At 35.6% G+C, this 24,252-nt stretch overlaps 1 protein-coding gene across 1 annotated transcript; it reads left to right on the forward strand.

The window, feature by feature from the left end:
* The first annotated feature begins 11,551 nt into the window (after positions 1 to 11,551).
* LOC117329025 (electron transfer flavoprotein-ubiquinone oxidoreductase, mitochondrial-like) lies at positions 11,552 to 23,260 on the forward strand. The gene is made up of 14 exons (XM_033886711.1): positions 11,552 to 11,619; positions 13,081 to 13,200; positions 13,827 to 13,979; positions 14,378 to 14,454; positions 14,725 to 14,806; positions 14,967 to 15,085; positions 15,618 to 15,695; positions 16,048 to 16,260; positions 16,549 to 16,620; positions 16,908 to 17,051; positions 17,585 to 17,759; positions 18,054 to 18,236; positions 19,996 to 20,217; positions 20,928 to 23,260. Exons 1-14 carry the CDS (start codon positions 11,577 to 11,579, stop codon positions 21,089 to 21,091), a joined length of 1,845 nt encoding a protein of 614 aa, XP_033742602.1. The 5' UTR covers positions 11,552 to 11,576; the 3' UTR covers positions 21,092 to 23,260.
* Positions 23,261 to 24,252: the final 992 nt, after the last annotated feature.

Genomic DNA, 24,252 nt, shown 5'->3' on the forward strand with positions numbered 1-24,252 from the left:
TGCAAACCAATTTTTATCCTATCAAACAGTACGTAATATGCTATTGATGAGAGGAAAAATCATCATAATGTAAATGGTGAAACATTTTCAAATCTTGGGTTGAATTAGCCTATGGTTGAAAAGCCGATTTTCGACTTTCTTTAGATAATTAACAAAAACACCAGAGTATTTGCTCGGTATGTTGAGAATATGTACACAGATATGAAAAAAAGTGAGAGAAACACTTTTTCATAAAAAAAAAAAAAAAATCCAAGATGGCTACTTCACAAGTCCCCGTGGTTGAAGACATTGGCTGACAAATAGACAGAACAACAAACAAAACGTGTTCCTTATGATTTTGGTTGGTTTTCGCATTTACGGGAGTGTTCATAGCTACGGGCGATTGTATAATATCTATAATTATAAGTTTGGTTAGTCACATGGTAACGGGGATCTTTCATATCGAGCCCCAAACATACTTTCGACATATGCACTCCGTTGCCGCATGGAAAACTATTTCAAGTTTTGTCGGAATTTCTTCACCTGTGGTTGTAATGGTCGAGGGTTTTCCAGCGCCCTGTAATAACCAAGGTAGTACAAGATACTGGATATGTGCGCACACATTCCCATCGTTCTCTCTCCAACTGGGCACTGGCAGTAGTAGTCCTTTATTGGGGCCTCACCATCGGGTGAAACGGTGGACCGTATCCAAACGTTATATTTCGTTTGGCTTTTGTGTCGAGAATGTATTTGACATCGGAGAAGGTCTGGTGAGTGCTGGTAAAGCCACACCTCATAGTCTCCGTCATCACTGAAATGTTCGGCGATGTAACCAGGAGCCAGAGATATCTGATACATTCCACACGTAATGGTTCTCAAGTAATCGAGATCGAGACGGGGAAACAGTACGGAAGATGCATCCATCTTGACAAACTCTGACCTTGCCCGTCTAGATAGATCCGGATCTGTCTTGACTCTCTCAGCTAAACCATTTGGTGTTGTCAAACGGTCCTTCATACGTTCAGCCATTAGCCTATCTTTGGCATCTCTCTCTGCAGATCTCTGGTAGATCGGTCCTCTAATACCATTCAGACAGACTGTGACGGTTCGAAGCAAAGCCTCGATGACATTGATAAAGCTGTTAGACACCAATCGCGTTCGGAAGAACGTCCAGTGTTTCAGACGACCATGATAGGATTCCACAATCCACCTCGATTTGGTGATAGTTCTGTCAAGATTTGCTTGGACGTCAGAATGTTGACTTTGACCGGGTTTCAGGTATGACGGCATGCTAGCATTGAGGTCAGAGGCTTCGAGAACTGGTAGGACATCTCTAAAACCTCGGTCAACGACAACATTGTCATCTGGTTGTAGCCAAGTAACTAGCTTGTCCATGACTTTGTTTGTAATTGTAGCATCATTTTCGCTGCCAGTGAATGGTCCTACTGTGTCCAGAATGTAGCCATCTGGTAAGGCGATGCTCATGAATTTGAGATAGTTTTTCTCTGGAGCTTGTGGTTGGAGCTTTTCTGGATATAAATATAGGTGCCATCTAATATGGCAGTGGCTTTATCTCCAAAAAATGCTTCTGAAAAGACAGTATTGTGCCCGAGCAACTGTTCTCTTGTCAAGTGATACGGACCTAGAAATTGTGGGACTATCGATGTGTTTAATGCCTGTACTATGGAGTGGAAAGTTTTGGACATACTTGACTTGGAAATTCCAAAAAGAGAAGAACACTGACTCCAGGAAATGTCAGTTTTCAGTTTTACCCAGAACAGTAATAGAGCATCGTGTGTAGTCTTGGTATATATACCAGATGAAAGATATGGGGAACAGTGCGAGTGGATTTCGAGGAACTGATCTTTGGACCAACCTGTCCAGGCAATGCCTGCCGAGTCATCAAGAGAAGAAAAGCTTATTGCAAACGCAGACTGGTTCTGTGAAAGGACGTGCGACACCTCTAGGAGGTCATTAATGATTTCGGACGATTTTGATGGTAACTGAGATTCCAAGGAACCTCTACCATCAAGGACAACCTCTGTAGACGGATCTAAGTCGTTACCAATAAGGTGAATGGAGCAGACGCGGATGAGGTGGGACACCACAGTTTGTGTGAATAGATCAGGTGATGTCTTGCACATTTTGGTAAGACTGATGATTTTGTTCCATTTATTGCAAAGGTAACAAGACAGAGACAGCATTTTTTGTGTGAAGACGATCCATTCAAAAGATCATGAAGGGTCAGCAACGGCAGGATATGGGACGGGGAGTCGTCTTCTTTCTCTATTTACTGGTTCTGCTCGGGTTCAGGTTCAGGCTGATTTTTTTTCCGAAGATACTTCATGTAGCACTTCTGGCAAATAAGTGCTTGTTCCTTTGCTGACATCAATCGTTGTTGCACCAGCGTATCTAGGAGCCATTTATATTGTGGACTATTTACATTGCGTGCATTTCTGTTCTTATTGCCACTACGTTTCTTGAAGTATAGTTGACAGCCTTCTCCAACACATTTACCCTCCATCTTGAACCAATAACGATTGGTTTATGAAGCGTCGATAAAGTAACAAAATAGCAAGCCACCAATGATGGCTGTAAACAGCTAATACTTAGTAGTTTGGTACAATTATGTGAAAATGTGTGATAAATAACGAACAACTAATTACACAAAATAACAAGACAATATAATAATCACATTCAATACCTCCAAGAAGCGCAGAATTGATTGATTACTTAGAACAAATAAAGTATTTCATATGGATAATCTATCTATTCGATGTGGCGTGGTCGGCAGGCACAAAGAAAGTGAGACAAGTCAGGGTCCCAACCCTGACAGAGCCACAACGCTTTGGAGATGGGACAATAAAACAAGGAAAGTGAGACAAGAATAGCTAGCGTCGAGTCAATGATTCCGTAAACGTATAGACAAAGACAAGAAGATACGGATAAATGTACAAGGCCACACGATCAGAAAATTCAAAAGAGGACAACTTGAGATAGAACAGTATTCATGTATCAGGGTGTCCTCAGTGTAAATCTTTATATCGATACTGTTTATTTAGTCGTTAGATATCATAAAACTGTCATGAAAATATCCGCTCTGATATTCAATATACAATTTTGTATATAATAAGCTATATAATAGGGTTTCAGACAAGGTTGTTACTCATTTCCCCTTTTCTTTCAATTTACAACCACATTCAGGCGGCGATATGAGAACGTTCCACCACATGGAATTAAACTTGTAGCTGATTTTTGGTACACATATGAAACAAGTAAAGCTCTATCCGATTTTGTGATGGAAATTTGCATCCAAAACTATATAACGGGAGAAAATTGCAATTTTATGGCATTTTTCTTCATAATTGTGTCTCTGCAAGTGCATTTTCATCCGAGAAAATTTTAGTTTTATGTTTTATGAATAAACACGATGTTTTGGAAATACTTATCAAAAAAATTAGACTATGTTGCGAATTACAATTTCGAGATAACCTTCTTTTATTTACGACCTTATGGCTTTGATGCTCAAAATGACAACTTTATAAAATATTTCACTGACATTATGAAATCTGGGTGTCGGAAAGGTGTAAAATTATTCTTCGGAAAAGAAAAAAACTGTAGTTGAGCTAGATAAGAAATTATACGGGGGCAGGCTCCTATGGAGAATTAACATTACTGGAAACAGGCCCTTTGGTTGGTGCTGTAGGAGTGATTCACTTAGGCGTAGGCTCGAACTAGGAGAGTCTTTTTAAAGGATGTATATTGAACTAAGAAAGTTGACTAATAAAAGCCTCAACACACTAAAGAAAGCATTAACCGACAGAAAACAAAGACGCCAACTAAGTGACTAAACTATGTAATTAGTTGTGAAAATGTAAGCATATCAACTAGTATGAGATGAAGGGACGCCAACGTCGAATGCAGTGGCTGCTTGCACATGCATCTAAACGGTTTTGTTTGGCTCATTGGAGACGCGTGTTGTTCACTGTCTCGCTTTGTGCTTTACATGTCTAATTTATGACAAGGTGGGCGATAGTCTGACGCTTGTGTAACGATATATTCGGAGGAGGGTCTGTTATGGTATGGCAAGGGAAATCTTAAGGCGTGAAAACACCTCTCGTGGTTAACAATGGTAATCTTACAGCAGTAAGATATCGGGATCAGGTCTTGAGACCACACGTTCTTCATCTTATCCATCAACGTAACCTTACGTTGCAGCAGGACAACGCGAGGCCCTATGTTGCTAGGGTTTGTCATGGCTGTCCAGATACGTCCCCAGTCGAGCATTTGTGGGACGAGCTAGAGGAGCGTTAGGAAGCGCGTCAACGTTCTATATACCATCGCTCAACTCACGCTGGCCCGTATTCAGGAGTGGAATAATATCCCTCAAGGGGCAATAAACATCTTATTTGGGTCAATGTTAAGGAGAGTGAGAGCAGCGACTGATGCCAGGGGTGGGCACGCACGCTACTGATTGGGATCAGGGAACGGCGTAAGGTACCCTTGTTTTGACAATATTCACTTAAACACCGTTTGTGATAGGACAACAAAAATCATTTTAATATAATCAGTAATGATAAAATAAGCGAGAAACCCACACCTTGAATACAGCATCAAAAAATCATGTAAAATAATTTCAAAAATAAACTTGCGTTTCATTTAAACGTGGAAGTTATACATGAATTCTCAGTACAGGGGAATTGCTAAGAGAGAGGGGGTATATTTGCATTATACACTCTATGTTCAGAAACGAAATGAGACATTCCGTTATAATTTAAACATATGTAATTGTGTTAAGGGTCATCTATATAGCAGAATAATGTTGAATTTCAAACACGAATAAATATCTTAAAATTTGCACAAAAATAGTCATGTAATATACCAAAATGTTTGTGTGGACATGTAGTGTCTTAAAATCACAAATAATTTGATGTAGATGCTAATAATTTCTTCTATTGAGTTACTTTGTGGTAAGTTGTAGCATGGAATAATTCTAAGTCACAAAAATAACCAAACCTGAAAAATAGCCCAGGGAACTAGCATTTGTTTGACCGGATTTGACTTTATGTAAGTATAAACACATATTTTGTTTTGACCTTGAAATGCAAATGGCGGCTGTGGATAAAATTACACAAACATGGCATAAAGGGAGGCATTTCAGCCATTAAAAATGCTCCTATATCATCTTTTAAGACATCTGATTATAGTAAGAATGAACTTTTTAAGACAAATTGTCAAACTGATGAGTTTTGGGCCTTTTTCAGAAATATATATCTTTTACCCCAAACTCAACGGATGAACATTTTCCCCTAAAAACAGTCTTCCTGCCATGTCTAGAGTTCTCTATAGTATCTAATATGAGCATTTTTGACGTTTGAAATACCTTTTTATATGCCATAATTGTGTGATATTATTCACAACCGCCATTTGCATTTCAAGATCTAAATAAAAGCAGTGTTAATACATATCATAAAGTCCAATCTAGTCAAACCAATGCTCCTATTTTGTGCTTTAGACCCTTGTTAGCAAAACGCCATGACTGTTTTGCACAATAAATGCGATACAAATGAGTTAATTATGTCCGCCTGAAACATGCATTTTTTTCGTGTTTTGTTGAAATTTACGAACTACTGAACAAATTAAATGTCAACAGCAAGGCCCACAGTTTGACATGATACATATCAAAATTTTATCAAGTTACTTCTATTAAATTGCACCCTAGTAAGGATGTATAGCCTTGCAAAATATCAACTGTTTTGGCTGGATTTGCTGTTTAGATGCCCCTTAATGTAGCAAACGAACTGGTCATTAGTTACTTCATCATTACAAAGGTCATCACCACAATACTGTTTACATTAATTGAGAAATAGCAAAATGTAATCACAATGAATACCACTTTTCTCACAATAAAAATAATAAAACATCATATACGAGATGATTAGCCTTGATTTTACATCCTATTAACTAAACCTGTAATGGGATTTAATGTAGTTTTGCACATTTCTAAAAATTGTAGTTTTTTTTTCTACTGGCCTACTCTTATTTCCTGGGAGCAGCAATTTTATATTTATATAAAGATCCGCATTTACTTCAGAGTATAGTTCCGCCATATTGACATATCTCAAAGAATAAGATTTGTCTGGTAAAATCTGGATTACCATTCGTTTCAAACAAAGCATTTAATTTCCTGAGAGCATGCATCTTTTTCATTACAAAATTAAGAATATAATTGACATGATCTGACCATTTCCAACTTTATCATCAACATCCTAGTGCTTCTCGGTATAATCTGAAAAATCGCCACCAAAGATAAGGTCCAGTTTACATATAACTTTATGGCATTTGAAATAAACAAACCCTATTTTACCAGGGTTAAAACTTAGAACTAACCACTGTGATTTAACACCGTTTCAAAGAGTAAAACAGTAGTATTTATATTAAAAACGTAAAATCCAAGATTAGTTGTGGTGCCCTGCTTTGATAATACTAAAGAACGAAAGTTAGTCAGCAATGAATGATATTTCAACCAACTGAAAGGTATTCCAGTAATTCCATTAGATGACAAGCTACAGGTAGGCAAGCACTATATCTGTACAACAGGGTAAACCTTCTATATGAAGTTTACACGCACGGTTCGTTTGATCTCTTCATCACTACACACACAGTTCGTGGTGAAAATAAGACTAACTACACGGGTCACTCGTAGTAACAAATCCTCAGTTGATAGTCAGTTTCTTTCCATCCGTCCTCTGAGGCCGAGCAGTGAGCTCGTTTTAATGTTGAGTTGGTAGCATAATCGCCTAGCATCGAATTTAAGTTGTTAAAGAACTTCCAACGCAGACGTATTTCTAGATTAATTAACCCCGTATCAACTGCAACAGGTCTTATTGTTTTCTTTGGCGCACATCATCCAAGTTCAAGATCTCTCCTACATGCTTTTTGTCTGTGAGACTCCTGTACATTGGTGTCGTAGCACAGTGAGTCAGTGTTATCCGGTGTAGCTGGGTCTCTATAAGAAGGATGCCATACACGTTGTTCATCATCAACCCTGTTGTAGTCACTGGTAGCGAAAGTAGATGCTTGAGTAGTTTCTTCAGGTAGATTACTAGCCTCTTTAGTTGACCGCCTGTTGGAAGACATGCCACTTAATACCACAAATAGGTACAATGATTAAATGTAGCCTGGCAGTTTACGTCGATGTGTTTTCTGCGTACTCGTGTGGAACCGCCAAATCTGAGAAGTGTGTTGTCAAAACAAATAGGTTGTTCTCGCCACTGAAAGTGATGTATCCGACTGTTTCTCCATTACACATTCCTCAGTTTTCCTCTTTGTTTGTCGATAAGCAAGCACAACATAATTACATGTACATCCTTCGCTCTGGCATCCATAATCTCCGCTCTTCCCTCAAGTCTCCGCTGGGCATTAACAATCCTTATGCATCTCCTCAAGTGCAGTCTGACGCAAAATTCGTGGTCTTTCTATAGGGCTCAGCTCGAGCAAATCCCCCTTCATAGTTGGGCAAGAGTTTTCCCGCCATCTCCATTTTCAGTTTTTATTTACACTTTAGTATATAGCTGCAATTCTTCTACCATATCCAGCCATATCTGACAGACTTCCCATGTATTACCTAGCCCAACCTGATATTAACACACGTCCGATTTGATTGCCCAGTCACGGGCAATCAAATGTCTCTGTCTGTTAGGTGGCATAACAAGTTTACATTACCCAAAGGTTCGGGTAACACACAAACCTTAAGGACTCACCCCCGTTTATACTTTTAAACCACGTGGTTCAATGCTATTTGATTGGCTAACAATTGAAGGTCGCTTTACGATGTCCAGGAAATGATACGCTCAAGAAGTAGTTTTTTTGGCATATTTTTGAAAATATGAATAAAATTCTTTCAATTTATTAATTTGAAAAGAATAAACTTGATATTATTTCTTATGATTTGTAATAAATTGTAATATTTCTATACATTTCCGAAATTGTCAGTTTTACAAATTAATTAGCGGCATTTCATTTTAGGTCATATCCTTACAACACACATGATATTGTGAAAAGACCACACGTTGACACAAAACAGGTCAATTAATTTTACCCTCAGAATAACTTTTCTATTGTGGTAGAAACAGGTCATACAAACTCGTGATTGTTGTAGATGGTATTTCTTTCACTCTCGTTATCTATTTTTCAAAAGTTACAAAAACAAAAACAAAAACAAAAAACAAAAAACAAAACAAAAAACACTCTCTTAAGCTCGTGTTTTTGTAACTTTCGAAAAAAAAAATAACTCGAGTGAAAGAAATACCATATACAACAACTACTCGTTATGTTACCTCTATATATACATAACACATAATTACTATAAATCTCATGAATATTGCCACCGGGAGTGTTGGGCTTTCCGTGTTGTTTCTATCCTCAGTGATGCAGCCACTTTTTCGTGATGGCTTCGGCAATTATTGTTCCATACACGAAGATAGTTCATTTTGTGTTTTCTCTTGGTACTTTTAAAGTATTTTTCTTAACTGCCTTTTTACAGTTAGATGTTCGATCAATCCTCTTTCACAGTACTATCGACAGAGAGTTTGTCGTCTGGTATGAGTTATATTTACTTGGTCTCTTTGTTCCAACTGTTCTCCATTTCCTTCATTTGTGTTTTCTGCTTCTACTATATCTTTCCTCAACTCTCATTTGAATGTGTTGATAAGACATCGATCACCTTGTCTGCCTTCACAACCTGATGTGCTAACGTGTAGATAAAGTAGTCGATAGCTGTCGAATCTCGACCATTATGGATAAACGAATATCTTACCCTCCGTCTGTTCTGTCGTCATCTTCTGTTCTTGTACAGGCGTTCAAGTGCTTTGAGCCTTCAGTTGGTTGGATTTTTCCAAAGTTCAAAGTTTGGGTCGCCTAACAGAAGAGGAAAATGAAACGGATGTTCTAACTATCCCAGATCCGCTTGATGTGTACTTATCGACCACATAAGTTCATGATTTGGTCGTTAATTGATTTCCTGAGAGAGCATGTAGGGTGATACCAAAAGAAACTCCGTGTGCTTTGACTTGAAAAGACTATTCCCTAACGGGTACAATACATGACAGCGATCCCATTCAATTCATACAGTTAAATTTAGGTCATTGTACAGTATACAGAGGATATTGAATGGTTTCCTGTTTAATATGACATTTATTTCACAAGTATGACAGAATATCGATATTTTCACGAGTGCAAAGCACGAGTGAAAAATACCGAAATATTTTGTACGGGTGAAATATGTGTTATATTAAACGGGAAACCATTCGATTTTCATTTTATTGCATCTTATATTTAAAAACAAAATTAAAAACACCAAAAAAAGTGTCAAAAAGTGCGGAAATCAGTAACATAATCCATGACATTATCTCTCTGTGCCGTTACTCAACGTCATTTTGACGGCGCCATTTTGAAAGGACTGATCACCGCATGTTTTCTGCTGTTTTCGGAGAATCGGTGCATGAATAGCTGACGTTAAGTGAGTATTTTGTCAAAAACTAGTCTGAATATTTCAGAAATACACCAAATTAATAATTTATCTATCTTCGCTTCGATTGGAAAAATCGGCAAGTTTCAATGAGGTGAATACAAAGGTTCGCTGTGATTGGTCAAAAACGAAAAAACTTATATTTTTCACTGCAAACAAATTCATTTTCAATGCAAAATCTTATAGTTTCACTGTAAAATCTGTTATTGCATTTTTGCCAGTGAAATATAGAAATTTATCAAGCTAATAAAACTTATATTTTCACTACAGTTATGAGCAGTGAAAATTTAAGATTTTGCAGTGAAAATAAAGTTTTCCGTGTTTGACCTATCAGAGCAAACCTTAAAGTTTGTAACTGCGCTTATCAGTCCTTTCAAAGTGGCGCCGTCAGGTTGACGTGGAGTAACGTCACAAAGAGATGACGTCATGAATTCCCGCTCTTTTTGATACTTTAAATGTTTCGATGTTTTTGATTTTGTTTGTAAGTATATAAAATGCAATAAAAAGACAATTGAATGGTTTCCCGGTTAACATAACATGTATTTCACTCGTATGACAAAATATATCAATATGTTTCACTTAAGCATTGAACTGCTTTCATTTGGAAGTTATGGGCTGATGAATGTCAACTGGACAAAGGCAATTTTAATGAAGCGCGCAAGCGCTTAATGTTGAATTTGCCTTTGTCCAGATGGCATTCATCAGCCCATAACTTCCGAATGAAAGCAGTTCAATATTTATATTTACATTTGACAACGAATTTGAAAGACTATATCCATGAATTTTACTCTGATAATGAATGAAAAATGCCAGTAACCTAAATTTTGATAAGTTAATAGATCATCTAGTTCTTGATGGCTCATGCATTTGTGGAGCAGGCTTTGAAAATTTGGTTCATTTTTTCTTCCAGTGCCCACTATATTCTACCTTTAGGCATCATATCACTTCGAATATACAATCGCGTGGGATTTATTAATTTACATATAATTTTATGTGGCGATATAGATTTATCTCAAGAAATTAACCTATATATCTTAAATCATGTTTACTTATATATAAAGAGCACTAAAATATTTCAACTATTATGATTATGTTGCTCATCATTATTTTCCATGTCTTTCCTTTATGAAATTGTGTGGAAGTGAGTGTGAAAGGTGTGCTGTTTAGACTATGTATAATTACTATACCTATCTGCAACCGGTCTATGGAAAAGACTTATATATAGGGTAATCCTGTTGTCTGATCCTATTATTTCATATATATAAATATTTAAAAAAAAACACTTAACAAATGATAATAATATACATAAATAATATTTAAATTTCTAATATAATTAGGTTTATTGATTGTATGTATATTGAACATGTGTATATTTGGAATAATAAAATATTTTTTGAATTGAATGAAAAAGATATTATCGTCAAAGACGGAACAGCCTTTTCAACAGCCATCTTTCGTTATCGCCGACGTGACAATAATGACGTCACTATATTAATGAAGTCATAATAAAGATTTGGAAGTTATGGACTCATAACTTCCAAGTGAGCTTGGTAAAGTTATAAAGTGGGGCTGCAGTGTAAATGTAAATATTTGTGCTTCGCACTCGTGAAAATATCGATATTCTGTCATACTCGTGAAATATATGTTATATTAACCGAAAAACAATCAATATCCTCTAGATCTATATGTTCGCTGCGCACATGTAGTAAAATATAATTTTTATTAGTTTGATAAATTTCTACATTTCACTGTAAAGAATGCAATAAATACGCCTATTCTAATATTTCCAAATATGAAAAGTAATTCTTGTTTATTTGTATACATGTGTATTTTATAATATATTTAGACGTTATACGTTCAGCCTAGCTAAAGGAAGATAACTCGTGCATTCCAACCATTTTACGACAACCTATTTTGGTTTATACATAATATAACGTAGAAAATAACCATTTTTATAAATAAATGATACAGATTTTACCAATCTTGTCGATGGTTTAGTAACTATTAGTTAACAACTAAGTAATTATTTTACAGCTTTTAACTACTTTACGGCATTTAGTTACACAACATGGCGGCTCTTATGAGAAAAGTATCTGTCTGCAGCCGAAATGGTTTGTATTGCAGCCAAGTTTCCCTCTTCCTATATGTATTCTTGAATGAATTAATCATTCAGATTGATAGGCGATATCACGTGAAATTTTTAATACCGTTTTGTGATATTTAATTAAGAATCGCCCTCATAATCATTCACCGTACACAAGGTCCAAAGTACACAGCTGTCAGTGTCACTGACAGCACTTGACAGTAGTCCGATGGAACTGTATTGCTGTTATGTAATAAATAAAATTGTTCAGGTCTAATGTGAGTTTGCAACTTCACAACTTATTTAGGAGTTTTTGTATGAAAAAGATGTATTATTTTTCAAAAGCATGTGTCTGTGGGTAGTTGTATAATTCTACCGAAATGCTAGGCCTAGCGAAGGTTTTTTTGTTGTTGTTGTTTTATAAATAATTGTCGGGCTTTTAAAATCTAATATGGACCTATTGACCCGTATGAGATTATTCTAAAGACCAATAACGCATCAGAAACTTTTGGATACACATAATAGCTTGCATACATACAGTAGACTATATTTCAACAACAGTCCACATGAAGGTTATGTAAGGTATAGAATGACGCAGTGTACTAACATATCCAGTAGCTTAATATAGGCCTAGAGACGTACAAAGGTAGAAAAGGAAGCACTCTAGAGGCCAACTAAGTTATGCTTGAAATGTTGTGGTGGTCCAAGTAGGGCCTGTTAACTGGAATAAGCTACTGACCAGGTTTGTGGAGCAGATATATTATTTAGAAATTTTGATTTAGAATTTGTACTACATATATTTTCAAATACTGCTGTAAATATTTTATTCATTGTGTTCAATATTGATGTTGTTAAATACAGTCTCTGCTACATATCTGATGGAACCAGTTTCCTCTGGCCCAAATAGCAAACATATAGTTATATTTTGATGGTGATCTGCATGCTGTCTGCTGTGTCATGCCAGAATCGAAGTACCTGTAAAAAATATCTCACCTCTGGTGTTGGGGACAGTCTTGCATATGGCTGCTTCTTTCAATAGTGCATAGTTGGCAGAGACTGTGAGCCAAAGTATTATAAACTGATGTATGCATATCATGGATTCAATTACATTCCAGCTGTGGCAATCAGCTGATGATGAGATGTTTAACCTCTGTCACAGTTTTGTCACTGCCATGCGAAGTTAAAAATATTTTATTCAGATGTGTGATATGTTTAATAATTGGCTCTAGTAAGTAATTAACAACAGGACAGGAAATTAATTGTATGGTTCAGCCATAACATGACTCATGTCATGATCAGCACTCATTAATTTGAAGTTGCCAATTAGCTGACAAGAGCACTTGCATTGATAATCACAGATATCAAATTAGTTATATATAAAGTATCAATTCAAAAACATGTTGCACTTGTATTCTCAATTGTCAAACATGATGCACTTCTTAGTTTCATTAAGAATTTTCCACTCATGCATCTTGTATATCACTTTTAGGTAAAGGTTTGTGGTCATACCTTCGCCAGAGGCACTATTGTGCTAATGCCACTAAAACAACACCAAAGATAACAACACATTACACTGTTCATCCCAGAGACAAGGATCCAAGATGGGCAGGTAAAGTGAACAAAACTTAAATGTAATTATCATTAGAAAGCAAACCATTAGAAAGCCATGTAAAGTTTAGGTTGAGAGATATTACACATAGTTAACAGTTATTTAATTTGGCAAAATAAAAAAAATAGGGAAAGTGGCAACATAAACAGTAGTGTGACGTCACAATCAAAACATGATATTGATTGTATCACGGCTGTATATTGACCCTTTTGTTTATAATTTATAAGGTGATGGCACTTAATTGCCAAACCACAAATGTAAATTTACAGGTCATGTAATGATAATATTCAAAACTCATCAGTAAATTTCACCAAATGATTCTTACCATGGTTCATTGAAATTATTTTAAACAGATGAAATCAAATCAGTAATGGTAACGTGTAAGCTATAGATAAATGTTAAAGCTATTTTAATTACAATATGTGTATATGTAATTACTTAAGTCATGAAGTTGAATTGGTCAATGTCTTTTCTTTCTCAAGTGAAATAAATAAAACTGATAAAAGAAAATCAAGTTTGTATGATTCTCAATTCTGTACCGGGTATACAACAAAAAAAACAATGGGATTTATTAAAAATATATAATATATTTTTCTATGTACCCTGGTATGATCTCTAATACTCAGAGGTAGACATGGAGCGGTATGGGGATGAGACAGATGTTCTCATTGTTGGAGGGGGGCCTGCTGGTCTCTCTGCAGCTTGTAGACTCAAACAGATGGCAAATGACCAGGGAAAAGAGCTGCGGGTCTGTCTGGTGGAGAAAGCAGCTGAAATAGGTATCTATGGTTGATTTAATGTGTGAGAATAATGTGAAAAAAGGGCCAGGTTCTAGTTCTTCTGCTGGTGACCAGTCAATAATAACTTGCTGTTGTTGGTGATGTCTTCAATAATTGACAAATCTTAATGAACATAAACATCATGTATATGCACAGTCATACAATTAATTTAAGTGTATTGCAGTTTTATAAAACAGTAAAACTAGTATTGTTATGTATATGTGAAAGTGTTAGTTTCAAAATCTAGCCAATATTTTAAGTATTTGGCATGAAAACAAAATTTATGAAAAATCAATCAGATTTGTTTTTAATGTATTTTCTGTATATTTTGTGTATACATGAACAGGTAAGGTATTTACTGTTATTGACAATGTATTCAATACTTTGCATCACTCTAGGTGGACACACTCTATCCGGTGCATGTATTGAACCAAAAGCACTGGAAGAACTTTTTCCTGACTGGAAAGAACGAGGGGTAAATATATATGTTCAGACAACTAAGGATTCTGAAACGTTTCACATCTTTTGAGGGTTTGGAGAGCATTCAAGACTACTTACGACCACACCATTGAATTTTTATTTGACTAAATAGTGTTTATTTATATGTAAAGGTAAAGCTCTCCTTGAATAGATCTATAAGCTTTAAGTATGCCTCAAGCTTATTTGAACGATTGAATTGGAAGACATCTTGACCTTACACCTTACATGTACAAAAATGTATCATTTGTCTTGTGAAATTTTCCAGGCTCCACTTCATACAAAGGTAAAAGAAGACAGATTTTCATTGCTCACCAAAACAGGAAGAATACCAATTCCAATTTTACCTTGTAAGTACAAATTTTAAATATGTGAAAGACATCATTTGTCAATTTTCAAAAGGATCACGAAGTGCATTATTTCTGTTTTGAAAATGTGATTTCTTTATCTTCTATGGAAAAAGTTCAAAACAAAGATTGACAGTTACATATGAGTTATAATGTTTTGCAGTTTTTCCGATGAACAACCATGGTAACTACATTGTACGACTAGGTAATGTAGTACGGTGGCTTGGTGAGCAAGCAGAGGCCCTAGGAGTGGAGCTATACCCTGGCTATGCTGCTAGTGAGGTACTTAATAAATCTGCTCCATAGATACATTCTTTTAAATAAATCATATGTACACATCAGTATTTCAGATTGTCAAATTCTTTGTCTGAACAATGTTATTGATTAACTCAAATTAACAAAAAAGTAAAATTGGAGTTATCTCCCATTGCTCTTATTATTTGCCATTAACTGATCGGGGATTGAGTATAATCAGTATTTGATTGTAAAAAAGTACTGAATTAAAAGCCTAGCTAAGTCCAAAGTGGAAACTGAATTGACTTGTTTTCCCCAATTAATAGCATACCAAGTGAATTTATCTGGTTTTGGATATACACATTTTTGGCTTTTTTGACCATTTAGTTGTGTTTAAACCTTGATACATCTACACTGAGAGTGCCATCTACACTGAAAGTGCATCCATTTGTTCCCAAAAAAATGTACATTGTAAAGAAAGAATGGGGAATGAAAAGTTTCTGTGAAAACTATTTACTTTCAGTAAAATTTAGGCAATTTATAAATCAATGAAAAGCTAAAATGTACTTAAAATTTACAGGTTTTGTTTCATGAAGACGGGAGTGTTAAAGGTATTGCAACTAACGATGTAGGAATATACAAAGATGGATCCCCAAAGGTCAGTAACTGGATATGTTCTCTAGTTGTGGAATGGAATTGAAAACATTTCATCCTTGATTTGAAACACTAGGAAAGCCAAACATGTAATCTGAAATATTTGATAAATTCTACCTTAATTTGTGATTTAAAAGTTTCCGTATACATTTTGTAGATAGCTAGCCACCTAAAGGGGTAAATGTTTAATTTGTGTCAGTAGTATGGGTAATTGCTGAGGAAAGAAGGCACCTGATGACTGGAGTAAAGATGTTTTCTGTATTAATCATAATATAAAAAATTTGAATATGCTCCTCTTGTTGTATGTACACTATCTTCATGGCTGATGCGTATATATGACTGATTTGTATCTGCAGGACACATTTGAGAGGGGGATGGAACTACATGCCAAAGTGACTATATTTGGGGAAGGTTGTCATGGCCATCTGGCAAAACAGCTGTACAAGACATTTGACCTGAGAAAAGATTGTGAGCCACAAACTTATGGTATAGGACTGAAGGAACTCTGGGAGATTGATCCCTCACAACATGTCCCTGGACGTGTGGAACACACTGTGGGCTGGCCTTTTGTAAGTTTGTATCAATATTGTGATATCTTTCATATCAAGATGTGATGCATGTCCCCTACTGAGACACATTGTGTATCTATGATACAATTAATGTCCTGCATTATTAAAAAAAAAAAAAAAAAAAACTAGTTTTACAATATGAACACTAACTTCAGTTTCCTTGAAGATATAAATACATGGGTATATAATTTACATTAAAAAGGAGGAATTCATGTGTATTTTTTTTCTTTTGTAATTTTTTAAGTAATAATATATTGTGTTGTCTTTATTTCACATGTTTTGTTACAGGACAAGAACACCTATGGTGGAACATTCCTTTATCACCTGGATGAGGGCCCAATGGTTGTTGTAGGCATGGTGGTAAGTTATTATTTGTTCACTGATACTACCTGAGGGGGATAATGGAGATTTGTATATATCAGCCCATGTGTCATTTAATTCTTATTTAGCTTTCCAACTACAATTGCCATATTTCCCCAGCCTGTTTGCGAGTCCTATCCATCAGGTATGTTGATAGTACAGGACAGCTCTCATCACCAACAGAAAGGGGTTCTATGTCTATAAAAAGGTCTAGTCAGGTTTTGATATAAATGTCTTGGAGGAATCATAAGAATGTTTATAGTTTTTTCTAATCTCTAAATTTACAGGTTGGTCTTGATTATACTAACCCCTTCATCAACCCATTCCGAGAATTACAGCGATTCAAACACCATCCTGCCATCGAACCCATATTCAGGGGAGGTAACCGTGTAGCATATGGTGCCCGCGCTCTCAATGAAGGCGGATTACAGGTTTGCAAAACTTCAGTTACTGTTATGAAATATATATCAACTATGTTTGACACTTTTGACAAATAAAGATGTTATTGAATGGAAGATAAGACCTACCAAGTACTGTTGTAACGTATAGATACATAATGCTTATATTGAAGCTATGATGCCAAAACTTTTGTTTTATAAATTTGATTCTGTTTCGTACTATAGAAGATGAGGATACCTACCATATTTTACCCAGTACAGGCCCAGGGGACTTGTGCCCTGAAAATGGGCAAAATAGGTGGTGGGCTTATCCCCGGTATGACCTTTTGCCAGTGTGAAAATTTTGGTCACCATTTTGAATAAAATATGAAAGATGATGGCTAGATCTATATCAGTGTACATGTACTATTGAAACATCATATACCAATAATCCAACTCATGGTTTATTCCATTCATAATTATCTAATTAATTAAAAGTTTTAAGTTGGATGTTTTAAGAAATAATATTAATACAGAAAGAATTAATTAGCACAAACCTGATTTCAGTTTGTGTTATTCTGTTTCAGTGTATTCCTAAACTGACTTTTCCTGGAGGTTGTTTAATAGGCTGTAGCTCAGGATTTATGAATGTGCCTAAGATCAAGGGAACACACAATGCCATGAAGAGTGGTTTGGTAGCTGCTGAGTCAGTGTTTGATACACTTTTCAATGAAGAGATCATGTCAAATTCTCCTACAACAAGTGAGTTTAGTTTCTTGTTTTTTGTAAAATATTTCCGGGTATTATCTAAACCCAGACATTTTTTTCTCAGCATGAAAGGGTTGTTTGGAAAGGAGACAAATATGTTGCTTTTCTGTCTTTATGTAAGGAGTTTCCTTTCGTATCCTTAAGACATAGGTACCATGGCTACACTAAGTAGTATGATTCCAATTGTTTTCATATTCATGATATTATTATGGAATAATAAAAGGGAGGAGAGAATCGATGGTGTACAGCCTCTATAATGACTTCTATGTAATCGCTTGTTGTTTGTAGGTCCTGAACCAAGTCTGTATGAGGAGAGACTCCGGAAAAGCTGGGTATGGGATGAAATGAAAGCTGTTAGAAATGTAAGGCCATCTTTCCATTCCACATTGGGTCTGTATGGAGGTTTGGCATACACAGGACTTTTCTACTGTTTCCTCAGAGGAAAAGAGCCCTGGACACTGAAACATGGAGGTATATAACTGATATGTACCATTGTCGTAGATAAATATTATTCTTATGATTATTACAGGATAAAGATATAAAACTTCAATTTATTAAAAGAGAAAACTATTACACTTACTTATCAAAGTAATGGTGTTAGATAATATGCGAGATTTAATACCCCCAACCTTGCTTTGTACACCATATCTTACCGACACTAAACCCTTGGTTGGTAAAAAGCGCACCCATAGCTATTACAATTTCGTAGATTATTATAAGTCTGTTCCATAATAAGATAGATAAATTGATGTCTAATACAGATAAGGTATGTGTATAATTAATTAAAATGTGTCAGGATGTAGTAAGAAATCAAGATAAGTTGTATCATACTGGTGAATCCTTGTGTCAGCACTATTATACTGGTGAATACTTGTGTCAGCACTATTATACTGGTGAATACTTGTGTCAGCACTATTATACTGGTGAATCCTTGTGTCAGCACTATTATACTGGTGAATACTTGTGTCAGCACTATTATACTGGTGAATACTTGTGTCAGCACTATTATACTGGTGAATCCTTGTGTCAGCACTATCATACTGGTGAATCCTTGTGTCAGCACTATTATACTGGTGAATCCTTGTGTCAGCACTATTATACTGGTGAATCCTTGTGTCAGCACTATCATACTGGTGAATCCTTGTGTCAGCACTATTATACTGGTGAATCCTTGTGTCAGCACTATTATACTGGTAAATCCTTGTGTCAGCACTATTATACTGGTGAATCCTTGTGTCAGCACTATTATACTGGTGAATCCTTGTGTCAGCACTATCATACTGGTGAATCCTTGTGTCAGCACTATGATACTGGTAAATCCTTGAGTCAGCACTATTATACTGGTGAATCCTTGTGTCAGTACTATCATACTGGTGAATCCTTGTGTCAGCACTATTATACTGGTGAATCCTTGAGTCAGCACTATTATACTGGTAAATCCTTGTGTCAGCACTATCATACTGGTGAATCCTTGTGTCAGCACTATTATACTGGTGAATCCTTGTGACAGCACTATCATACTTGTGAATCCTTGTGTCAGCACTATCATACTGGTGAATCCTTGTGTCAGCACTATTATACTGGTGAATCCTTGTGTCAGCACTATTATACTGGTGAATCCTTGTGTCAGCACTATTATACTGGTGAATCCTTGTGTCAGCACTATTATACTGGTGAATCCTTGTGTCATAACTATTATACTGGTGAATCCTTGTGTCAGCACTATTATACTGGTGAATCCTTGTGTCAGCACTATTATACTGGTGAATCCTTGTGTCAGCACTATTATACTGGTGAATCCTTGTGTCAGCACTATTATACTGGTGAATCCTTGTGTCAGCACTATTATACTGGTGAGTCCTTGTGTCAGCACTATTATACTGGTGAATCCTTGTGTCAGCACTATTATACTGGTGAATACTTGTGTCAGCACTATTATACTGGTGAATCTTTCTGTCAGAACTATTATACTGGTGAATCCTTGTGTCAGCTCTATTATACTGGTGAATCTTTCTGTCAGAACTATTATACTGGTGAATCCTTGTGTCAGCACTATTATACTGGTGAATCCTTGTGTCAGCTCTATTATACTGATGAATCTTTCTGTCAGAACTATTATACTGGTGAATCCTTGTGTCAGCACTATTATACTGATGAATCTTTCTGTCAGAACTATCATACTGGTGAATCCTTGTGTCAGCACTATTATACTGGTGAATCCTTGTGACAGGTGCTGACAATACACGACTAAAGCCTGCTGCTGAATGTACCCCTGTTGAGTATCCTAAGCCAGATGGGAAGATCAGCTTTGACTTACTGTCCTCTGTGGCACTGACCGGCACAAATCATGACCATGACCAGCCTGCCCATCTCACACTTATGGATGACTCGGTGCCTGTCAATCATAACCTGGCTATTTATGATGGTCCAGAACAAAGATTTTGTCCTGCTGGTTGGTTATCTTTTCTTACTTTATCATGGTAACAGATATCGTTTGGATTTATCTCATAAGTGTGATGGCATTTTGGGCTGTTTCAGTAAAATATGTATCTCCTGGGAAGATTTCAGAAAGAAATAGAAAAGATGATATAAATTGCTATTCAAGCGATATATTTATCCCACTAGGGGACTCATAAAGTACAATTTACAAGGGGGCTTGTTAAGTAAATAAATTAATGAAATTGATAAGTGAGTTTTGGAGACACGTAGCTTATCAAATACACGTATGTACAATTTACGAAGGGACTCTTTAAGTAAATAAATTAATTGAATTGATTGTACATATAGTGGGTTTTGGAGACAACATATACTATCAAAATATTAAGTTTGACTTCTTATAAAGCATGGTCCCACAAACAATAATTACAACACATATTTTCATTACTGCCACACACATGTAACATGCTTATCCGGCGTAAGGTCCAGACCTTGTATAAGTCTACCCGATGTCTATATTGCAGTTTAGTGAAATTGCTAATAATACTTCTAGTGTTTTAGTAGCATTTTGAGTTCTAGGCTAGGTATTGTTTACATCACTTCTGATGTTAGAGCATCAAACATTTTTTAAGCCAATATTTAATACAGAATTAATTTACTCCAACTGATGTATGCAATATTATTGATATGGTGAATAAAAGGCATTTTTTTTTTTTTCATTTTCAGGAGTCTATGAATATGTGGACACAGAGGATGGGACAGGCAAACGGCTTCAGATCAATGCCCAGAATTGTATTCATTGTAAAACATGTGATATCAAGGACCCTAGTCAGAACATAAACTGGGTGTGTCCTCAAGGAGGAGAGGGACCCGCATACAATGGCATGTAAGGCAATCATTTAGGGGTTGGGGAGATTGCAGCATTAACTGTTGATGTGGAACATTTGAAATATTCAGGACAGTTAACTGTTGCATGCGGTGTGGAACTTTTGAAATATTCAGGTCAGTTATAAAAGACTTTGTGTAAAATGCAGGTTGAATGAAATGTATATATATTATGGTGTATGAATGTATTTGTACAAAGTGATGTATTCCTTGTAAGTGAAAGTGGATATATGTATATGATTGATGAAGTGAATGATGTGGTTTAATTTTAGGGCTATTGCAGCAAGTTCAAAACTTGAATACTGATAGTTCATGACATTCAATAAGCTTGTATTAAAACATAATCATTTGAAACCAAGACACACTTCATTTTTTTTTTTTTTTCTTTTTTTTTTGTGAAATTTTGTGTCAATGGTTCATTATGCTTAAATCAGACTTTTAGAAACAGGTACAAATTTATCACTTCTATCCATAATTGATAATTTTTGGGCCTACCTGCTTGTCCGTTGTGTGTTTCATATATTATATCTATGCAAATCATTCATATTTCCATGATTGTTAAGTAAACAAAAGAAAAAATGAAGAGTGGATTTTGAATGGACTGCTCTACGAGTCCTGTGGTGGGGATGGATGTTGAACTGAAGTAGCTGCTTATTAAAGCGTATATATGTATACATTTGTGTAGCCTATCAATGCAATATAAGGGACCACTGTATACCCGACAGATATTTCTGGTGTTATACAGTGTATAGATGATAAAAATAAAAAATAATGAGCATTTATTGGAATCATACATAAATGTTTGGGAAGTGTTGAATTCTAATTAATATCAGTTTGAATTTTTTTATCAGAAAAGTTTGTTGCAATGTCATTCGAGATATGTCTTAAAAAATACAACTTGAAAACCACAGGGACTTGGCACATATTTCCAATTCACAGTCCATATACCTGCTTAGTTCATGCTTTATTATGTATATATTAATATATACATAAAACTTCTAAATGGACCATGGGTTGGGAAGTTTTCAATTTCTGCCAAGTCCCTATGTTCAAAACATATACCGGTATGTGACATAATAAGATGGTCGTGATTGTGAGAAACTGAAACTCATATTGATTCAAAATGATAGGTTTTGTGAAAATTTAAATTTTAAGTGTTGTGTATTTTTTATTGGAGATTTTTTATATGTACTTGAAAATTTGATTTAACATTATCTCATCTCAAAATATCTGTGATGCAATTAATCAGATTCACAGGTAGTTGCCACCAATACCACCCAACAATCGTTATAAAAAATGTAATTATGATACACAATGTACTTATGATACACTTTAAACAGAGCATTGGGCTAGGAATTTGTGCCAAGTATCTGTGGAATGATTATAATAGATGTGGATATTACAATAATTGATTTTATGAGATAAAGATCTGGTAACAATTATAGAAAAATATTTATACATGTGATAGAACAATTATTTTTTGTATTGGAAATAAAATTTTCTTTCATTATATTTCTTAAGGTCTGAGATATTCCAGAATTAATAGTATGGGGTCATATTAGAACTTATTTTAATAGAAGAATATTCTGGTGCCATTTTTCCTGCACAATTGATGATGGAATAACCTTTCGGCATGACCTAGTATTCTGCATCTCCTTATTTTGGCAACCATGTCCATCATGACCAAGATTAGAAGCTTTATCTAGAAGTTAGATAAACATGTTTGCAAATGTAACTATAGTTGAACAAACTGACAAGAAAATCAAGACTAACTTTGATACTGGTTAGTCTTTTTGATTTTATACAAGGTTATTTATTAGGAAGGCAATGTAGTCAATTAATCCTCAATAATTTGTCAATATAAACCATGACAAGATCAAATCTGAAACCTGAATACAAATTACCTTTCATTTACATGCCGGGTTTCAAGATTGCCGGTTTTACTTGCGATAACAAGATCTCAGATTGATTGAAGGTCCCCCTTTTTACCATAATAAGACCAGTATATTTATTGCTTATTGATGACCTTAGTACTATGTGATGTGTTGACAATAACATCTAGTTATCAGGTCAATATAACTTTGAGAAAGTGCATGTATGGGTTGAAAATCATAAGAGATTGTAATGTGCAAATTAGAACATATCTGTTAAAATAAACCATTTTGATTGTGAAACCTTGAATTTCTTATCATTATACAATAAAACAAGAGATCCCAGAGGGATCTTGGCGCCCACCATTGAATGATCTTTATCGGTTCCATGTCAGATTGATCTTCTCTCAATTTTTCCTTTCCTCTTACTAATCTGTGTCAATTGGTAGCATCCCTCAAGTACTTTTCAAACAATGGGAACCTATATATGAAATTTGAGAAAGATCCCTTCAGTATTTCCTGAGAAATAGCGATAACCAACTTCAATTGTACAAATCCAAGATGGCTGCCTTTCGGCCATGTTGTTTTCCGACTGGTTTCAAAATGTATAATGCATAATAAGGGACCAAGGGGAACCTATATATGAAATTTCAGAAAGATCCCTCCTGCACTTTCTGAGAAATAGCGATAACAAACTTCAATTGTCAAAATCCAAGATGGCTACCTGTCATCCATGTTGTTTTCCGATTGGTCCCAAAATGGAATATGCATAACAACAGACCAAGGGCAGCCTACATATGAAATTTCAGAAAGATCCTTTCAGTACGTTTTGAGAAATAGCGATAACAAACTTCAATTGTCAAAATCCATGATGGCTGCCTGTCGGCCATGTTGTTTTCCGATTGGTCCCAAAATGCAATATGCATAACAAGGGACCAAGGGCAACCTACATATGGAATTTGAGAGAGATCCCTCCTGTACTTGTTGAGAAATAGAGATAACAAACTTCAATTGTAACAAGAGATCCCAGAGGGATCTCGGCGCTCACCATTAAATGATCATTTATAGGTTCCATGTCAGATTGATCTTCTCTCTATTTTTCCCTTCCTCTTACTAATCTGTGTAAATTGAGAAACATCCCTCCAGTACTTTTCAAACAAGGGGAACCTATATATGAAATTTGAGATTAAGCAATTATGACTGTCTGTTGGCCATGTTGTTTTCAGATTGGTCCCAAAATGCAATACGAGGGATCAAGGGGAACCTACATGTGAGATTTGAGAGAGATCCCTTCA

This window comes from Pecten maximus, chromosome 6, assembly GCF_902652985.1.
Source record: "Pecten maximus chromosome 6, xPecMax1.1, whole genome shotgun sequence".
Taxonomy (NCBI): Eukaryota; Metazoa; Mollusca; class Bivalvia; order Pectinida; family Pectinidae; genus Pecten; species Pecten maximus.